The sequence below is a fragment of the Montipora foliosa genome, chromosome 5, assembly GCF_036669935.1.
Source record: "Montipora foliosa isolate CH-2021 chromosome 5, ASM3666993v2, whole genome shotgun sequence".
NCBI classification, from domain to species: Eukaryota; Metazoa; Cnidaria; class Anthozoa; order Scleractinia; family Acroporidae; genus Montipora; species Montipora foliosa.
This window is the reverse complement of record NC_090873.1, coordinates 16,067,574-16,075,235: the sequence shown is the minus strand read 5'-3', so window position 1 is coordinate 16,075,235 and position 7,662 is coordinate 16,067,574. Positions and strand designations below refer to the sequence as shown.

The window sequence follows — 7,662 nt, the reverse complement described above, 5'->3', positions numbered from 1 at the left end:
CAGCCAGTTGAGATTCTTAACAGTTGTTGTCGTTCTGTTCCGTCGTTTCGTTGTGTTTCATTGGCCCTGAAAAGCCCCGATGGGGAGCGGTCAATTAAGTATGTATTGTATTGTATTGTGATGAGAAAAGGGTAAACATCATATTCCACATGGGTGACAGCGATTGAGTAAAAAAGAGTCTGCATAACTAACTAAGCGTTGAGGGCGGAACCATTGAGATGATGTTTTTGTCAAATGTTAATAGCAGAGCTCAGGCGCACAAAGCCCGCCAGCGGACCACCATGGGTAAAACATTTTGGGAAATCTATCGATATGCAACAAATTTTAGTTGTGACGTTAGAGTACGCCCGACCGTACAGATTGTCGGGGTGGAAGTGGGGAGGAAAGACGGCCTCTGGGGACAGGGGTGTTCGGGCAAGTTTCCTTGGCGGGATATCGCATGGCCAGCGTTGCATTTCGCAAGCCGCGTTTTTCTGGCGGGAAATCACATTGACTGTCGTTGAAAAAGTCTGAGATCTTCGTCCAAAGACTGTTAAGTCCGGTAAGAATCAGCGTTTGGGTGTAACGAGCACCGAAATGGATCGGCTGTCTTTGAAAAATTACGGATTACGGTGTACGGGTCTGCGAGAGGAAAGTTCGATCGCGTTGTTTGATAAGATCGTAATGGCGCTGCCTTCGGATGTTGACGGAACGAAAGGATGTTTTGCCGCAGAGAATCGTTAAGCCTGGTTTACACTGTGACATAAGCATAAGCATAAGCATAAACATAAGCAGAAGCGAAAGCTGTGCAAACCGGGAGTGACATAAGCATAAGCATAAAAAAAAACGAATCGTTTCCATTTTCTTATGCTCATGCTTATGCTTAAGTCACGTTTATAACTGTGTAAACCGGGTGCAAAATAAACATAAGCATAAGACCAAGGTGTCTGCTGTTTTTGATAGCAATGGATATTCAAGTTAATAGTGCCTAAGTTGGCGTTGGTCCTTTCCTAACAGGACCTCTTCAGTCTGATTTCCCGTCGCCGTCGTCTTCTTCTATGAAGCAAAATGAGTAGTAGTAGGAGAAGAATTTCTTCTTTCTGCGTCATTTTGGAAACGTTGCTCGTCCCATTCTCCAGCAAGTTTTTTCCTGGAACTAACTGCGCTTGTTATGCAACATGTGTGAACGTAGTTATGGTTATGCTTATGTTTATACTTATGCTTATGTCGCAGTGTAAACCAGGCGTTACTTGAAGAAGCAGTTCCTCAGGTGAACATGGGAAGAGACTGTAAAAAAACTATCAAGGTACCTTTTGTATCTGCTTAGTAAAGCAACGGCTTTGTGTGAAATGAGTGATTGTTGACTTAACTGTCACCAGATTCGTACTCCTTTTTTTGCCTTTTATATGGACATAAAAGCGACGAAACTCTTTTTGTAACCCTTTTTTTTTTTGGCCTTCAGAAGATTCCTCTGGACAAATGTTATGTAATGTCAAAGTTTTGGAACTTTTCAGCAAAAGAAATAGAAGAAAATCAAAATAAAAGCAAAATAACACTGTAAACAACGTAACTTTAGATATTTCTAATTCCGGGTAAAACCCCGTTAATTTAACAGTGATGGTTGAAAAGAGTAGTTGTGCCTTTTAGAAGTTTATATATTTCGATAGACCCAAGAAAGGTGCGTTTCAGAGCGATGCGAAAATTCCCGTGGACAATGGATACTAGCGCGCGCCAAATGAACAGCGAATGACCATATGGAGCTTGACATTTTCAGTAACCGACCCTGGTTAGACCAATATCAAGCTTGTGTTAAACGCAACAACAACATTCTATTTTTCTTTTCGACCACATGGTCCACATCACGATCGCGCGTGATCACGGGAACCCTCATATCCGCAAACAGAATGGAAAGCGGTGGGTCCAGACCCCATAGTCGCGTAAGCATTATCGGTCAACGAACAAGTTGCGATTTCATTGTTTTGTACCAAACATTTTGATTCGCTGGATCTGAAAATGTTGGAATTTATTGTTTCAGTTCAGCTCTCTGATTGGTTTTCATTATCTGGGTGGCCCAGGTTTGCGTGAACGCACGGTAAGTGTAATAAGACTGTGATAAGGCAAAAGTTGTTAATCATTTATGCTCATAATCATGTAATCCAAAAGATAGTTACAGGATGCATGTTTGCACTTGATTGAATGATGGCTATGGTTGTGCAGCAAAAAAGAGAAAAAACTATAATTACAATAAAGAAGACTTTGCTGGAGTCCTACCTCGAGTCTTGGCGTTGACATTATTTTATATAACTCTTTAAATGCCAGTAAAGAAATAAATGTGACTACGATGATGGTTGTGGTGATGATGGTGATGACGATGATGATAATGCTGATGCTGATGATGAAGATAGTGATAACGATGACGATAACGATGATGACGACGATGATGATAATGGTGATGATGATGGTTGTGATGACGATGACGATAAAGATGATGATGATGATGATGATGATGATGATTGTGATAACGCTGACGATAACGATGATGACGACGATGATGATGATGATGGTTGTGATGACGATGACGATAAAGATGATTACGATGATGATAGCGATAACGATGACGATAATGATGATGAGGATGATGATGACGATGGTCATGGATGAACGAGCTTGCCAACAAACTTAATGAAATCATGTGCTTGCTTACCTTGACAATGACCCTTAAGTAGATGTTTCGTGCGCCCGTGTTCAGTTCAATAAAATTACTGGCAAACAAGTAGATGTTAATAGCCATCCATGCGATCTATAAACAAAAGACACAACTAGTGGAAACTCAAACGTCTGAACAAAACTGACCGCAGGGAGGCGTGATGTAGAGTTGAATAGGCTGGCTTTACCGCGGAATGACACCAGTAATGAGCTTTTTTTTCCTTTGAACGGACAAATAGCAGGCAAATAAAATGATGGTGATGTAATGTTTAAAAGACGAACGGCAGTGTTTTAGCGGGTTTAACTTGAAAACACGAGGCGAGTGTTTTTAGACCCGATAAAAGACGTTCTGCGAGTTTTTTGAACGGCTTGAAGAAAAAAAAGCCTTGTTGGAAAAATCCTTTCCAAAATCAACACGATATGTCACAAATTGTTTTTTCCATATTTTCGCACAGTGGCAAAATGCAAGGCTGAACAAACAAGCAGCTAACGAAGAAGCAGGGTTCGACGTGGAACGGGACAAAATCCGAAATCTAGATAGGAACGTTGTTATTAAACATGAAGGCCGAGTCGTTCAATTTTTTGGTTGACAAAATTTGTTGAAGAAGTTTGGAAGGAGGATGAGTATCCGCCCAGACGTTTGTAATGGCTGAAATAATTTCGATGAAAATGATTAGGACCATTTCATAACGATCACAAGTGACCTTCATATAAAGATCGTTTCATTTCAGAATAAGCGATAAATCCATTGCTTGCACATTCAGCCCCGCACTCCCCTGGGTCTGAAATCAAAGCCGCCAGGTATAAAGGTTCATACACGTGACGTTTTGTCGATGTTTTGATAGGCTGATAGGCTCATGAGTTTTGAAGATCATAAAAACGTTTGATCCGTGACAGTGAATAATGAAATATCGTATATTTGAATAATTTAGAGTATAGTTAGCATATAATTCGAATAGCTTGATCTATAAATATCTTTTCAAGTATTGCTGTAAGCCTTAAGTCCAATATACGCCCATTCTTTTTTCGCCCAAAGGAAATTCGGAAACTGAAACAAATCACATAAAGGGATGATATATGTAGCTATCGATATTTCAGTTTCTTTCCCTCATAGCAAATTCTCCTCCGAAAAAGAAATTCTGCCGTCAGAATGACAGCGATTTATGAAATTTCTTCGCCTTCAGCGAAGTTCCTATGGAAGATTATTCTGCTGCGAAAAGAAAGGTGATGGGACCTAGGGTTCCCGTAAAATTCATCACCGTGAAATTCTTTCTACCCTAAAGCCCACGAGGACTGACAAAGAATTCAGTTTACCAGTCAATAAAGCTGAAAAAAAGTCATCAAAATCTGAGTCATTTTCAATAAAGACACGCTTTTCAGAAAAATAAGCCTGAAACTTGCTGAAATAGCCATACACAAGAAATTTAGAAGATACATTGTTCTGGCGCCGTTTTCTCCCTGTTCTGTCCCACTCTTGGCCGCGACAAACTGAAGCAAGTTAGCTCAACTCAAGTACGACAGCAGCGCGACGTTAAACAATTCAGCTCCGAAAGTTGACTTAAAATCGACCCAACTGCTTAGCACGGCAGAACCCTGCCGTGCTGCACGGCTGTAACTCTTGGGTTCAAAACGGCATGCTACTGTTGTAGCTTACCAGTAATTTCTGTATTACATGTATTTGAAAAAGTTAGTTCTTTGGATTAATTTACAACTTGGATTAATTTACAACTTGATATTATCCCATTTTTTTCGACGGAATTGATTTGACGCTTCAATGCTTTAGTCGTGCCACTATTTCGGCCGTACCACTACGGATGAAACGCTGCGAAGCTTTAAAGCCTACATCATTGTCAATTATTTACTTATGTAACAAAACAACACTTTTCATGCGGCTACAGCTTCCAATGTTTCGTCGAGTAGTAATAATTCTTTTTGTAATTGACCTTTTGAGCTTCTGCATCGAGCAGAAAAATACCAGGCAACACAGATGAGGTAAAGCAAGGTACCGACGCAGAGGTCTTCTTTTCACAGTTCATCAGTGACTTTCCACCTTTTTGGAGTGGTTCTTGTAGTCTCTTCATTAGTAACGCACCTCTCTCATCTACCGAAATTATCATGCAAATAATTTCGCATTCAATTTTCATTCGTTCGTTAGAATCGTGATTCGAATGGCTGTTGAATTTTCTTCATAACCTTGTAAATAGTCATCACAAATCCCCGTTTACTGAAAAAGAGATTTCGTTGTCAAATGTCACCGTCAGTGTTAAATTTACCGTACGGTCAGCCAGTCGACTGAAGTCGGCCTAGACAATACAAATTTAATCCAGTTCTGGCCTTCTTTTCCCTTCGGCTGAAAAGAAATCTCAAATCTTAAAAAGGCCGTAAATCCAAACAAAACCCTAAACTGAACCGAACTTGTCACAAATAAGTCGTCAAACGCTGGGGAACTTTAAGTTTTACGTAACCCGTTTACGAGTAAAAAGCACTGTAGGGTTTCTGCAGTCATCAACGTTATACTTACTATAACAATATATCTTGCCAACTCGTTCACTGCGAATTTGGGCATGATAAAACCGTACTCCTGATAAAACTTTGGCGGATCACGAAGCTTAAACGCTGATTTCCCCTGGAACTGCAACCTAGAAAGTGAATGTCATGCATCATGTTTCCGGTCTTGTCACGCAATCTCATAAGTAACTACTTTTAGTCCAAAACAGTTGTGAATGTAGAATAAACCTCAATGACAACCGCCTGTATCCCAGATATTACGCAAAAAAAGACACTAACAGTTCAAATGTCTAAAAATAAGTCTTTGCTTAAGATTTAATTGACGTCACAAAGTTCCTTGTTCCTTGTTTTTATTATGAGCAACTCATGCGTTGTTGGCTTTGAATTTTTTTACGAGACGAGAAGAACTTTGAGGCGTTAAAGAAGCGTTGATCCCGATAAGCGCTGAACCATTTCAAATTTAGGGGTCTTTTCATCAAATTAGACTGTTATATTTAACAGTTTAGGAGCAGTGAAACATGTGACCCGGCAAACTGACTAAAGGGGCTCGAGTCTGTCGATTCTCAAATCGTCGTGTTTTTTTGGTTCTAAAGCCGATGATACACGGTTCAACATTTGTTGCTCAACAAATGTTGAACAATGTTGCACAAAGGTATTGAACAGAATAGAACTGGTCTCTATTTTCGTTCAACATCGCTGAACAACATTCAACGTGTTGAATGGCATATTTTAACATTCAACATGACACGACACACATTTGTTGAACAAGAGCTGCAACATTTGTTGATCAACAAATGTTGAAACGTGTCTCGTCGGCTTAAAATACACCAGAATGATGTACGAAAGGTGTGTTAAGACAAAACCGGCGGGCTGTATTGACTGTTTCTGTTTCATATCCGACTGCATCATATCCAAACCCGACCTGCCTGAGTGACGTCATTTACCATAAGTGGACTACTAAGTGCCCACGCTCAATGTAAACTGCTCATGGGGCGGGACGCCGCTTATCTCCTAGAAATACCAACGTAGCGGGAGGCATTTCAGAAAAATAATTGGAACATTTATACCTTTGCCATACCTTAGTAAAAAAAAATTCAATTCCAATAAAAACAAACTCAGTTACGAAGACCTCGGTACGTTTTCATTTTCAGCGAAAACGAAACTTTTGAGATAAAAATGTCTAAATGCAGGGAGGTTGGTCAACATTTTAATACTTCTAAATGGCCAAGATGTTTTGGGAACCCATTTCAAAGATGTGTTATAAATAATGTACAAGTCTGGGTTACGCACTAAAAACCCCTGGAAAACAGAGTATAAGCACTCATTTTTTTAAACGGTACTCGTATTGTTATATGTACCTATTTCAATTAAATACGTTAAAGATAAAAACACAATGGTTAGCTTTCCTCGTTAATCGAAATGTGATTGGAGTACTCACCTCACGAAAGAACCGAGTGCAAGCAGGGTCTAATTACCCCATTTTCCGTCATTTTAATACCGGCAACATCGATATAAACATCACCTCAAAATATAACTCTTCTCCGTCGTGTTTCACGATTATTCCATCGCGTTCGCGTCGTTCAATGTGGGCGAGTATCCTAAAAATATATTGGTACGAGCGGTTCCAGAGTAAAAATATAGAATGAAAGATTTGCATTTGTACGGTCAAGTAGTTAAAACCTCAAATTTGGTGATTACACACAGTCGTTGTGCAGAATACCGCAAAAAATGGGTACCGCATGTCCTTTAACCAATGATATTCTTGTTTGTGGCGTTGTCGTTGACCTTAAAGTCCCTAATATCAAAACGTTGACGAGCTGCCGATCATGTACCAGCAGCATTTAAAATAACGATGAGTTTTTTAGTTATCGTTTGGGAAGTTCTTGACAGATTTTATCGACGATTAAATGAGGTCATAACATCGAAAAAAACAAAGGAAAACAACTCATCCAATCAACGGTTTTTCGTTCTCAGTTGAAAAAGGAGAATTTTTCTTTTATGAATAAACTGATCATAAGTCGAAAAGCTATGGCAATGATGACTGATCAGTGCTGAATGTTGCTTTTAAAAGCGAATGTTTGCCTTCACCTCAAGGAGATTCGGATGAACCGGAAATTCTTGTGTCGTGGTTAGGTTGCTTTAGTGACGTAATCTCCGCAAACCCTTGCCATTTGCAGCTTCCTTAGCTTCAAGAACGAGCGTCTTTTCTGACAAAAGTAGAACCCACTTTCATAAATGTGGACTGAGAGTTTATTTCAGTCACACAACGTGTAAAAATAACTGTAAAAGCATGAATCTGTTTCTTGACGACAAGAGCCGTGGTTCTTAATTTCTCGACAGGGTGGGGTGGTCGCGCATGATTTATAGGATTTGAAGAAGCACCTAGACCCATGGAGCGCGGTTTGCCAGATTCGTAGTCTCCTTTGCAGCCGCTCGGGCCAAATTCACGCAACTTTCCTCGTCCCCACA

General features: G+C 40.0%; 1 protein-coding gene across 1 annotated transcript in view; it reads right to left on the bottom strand.

Annotated features, from left to right (window-relative positions):
• The window catches only part of LOC138003696 (cytochrome b-245 heavy chain-like), a 43,112-nt gene extending 36,329 nt beyond the window's left edge, over positions 1–6,783 (bottom strand). Inside the window, exons 1-3 of the mRNA XM_068849899.1 lie at positions 6,632–6,783; positions 5,207–5,324; positions 2,684–2,779 (exon numbers count right to left, since the gene is read on the bottom strand). Of these exons, the coding sequence (XP_068706000.1) occupies positions 2,684–2,779; positions 5,207–5,251 (141 nt within the window). The 5' untranslated portion in view covers positions 5,252–5,324; positions 6,632–6,783. The remainder of the gene's footprint in view (positions 1–2,683; positions 2,780–5,206; positions 5,325–6,631) is intronic.
• Positions 6,784–7,662: the final 879 nt, after the last annotated feature.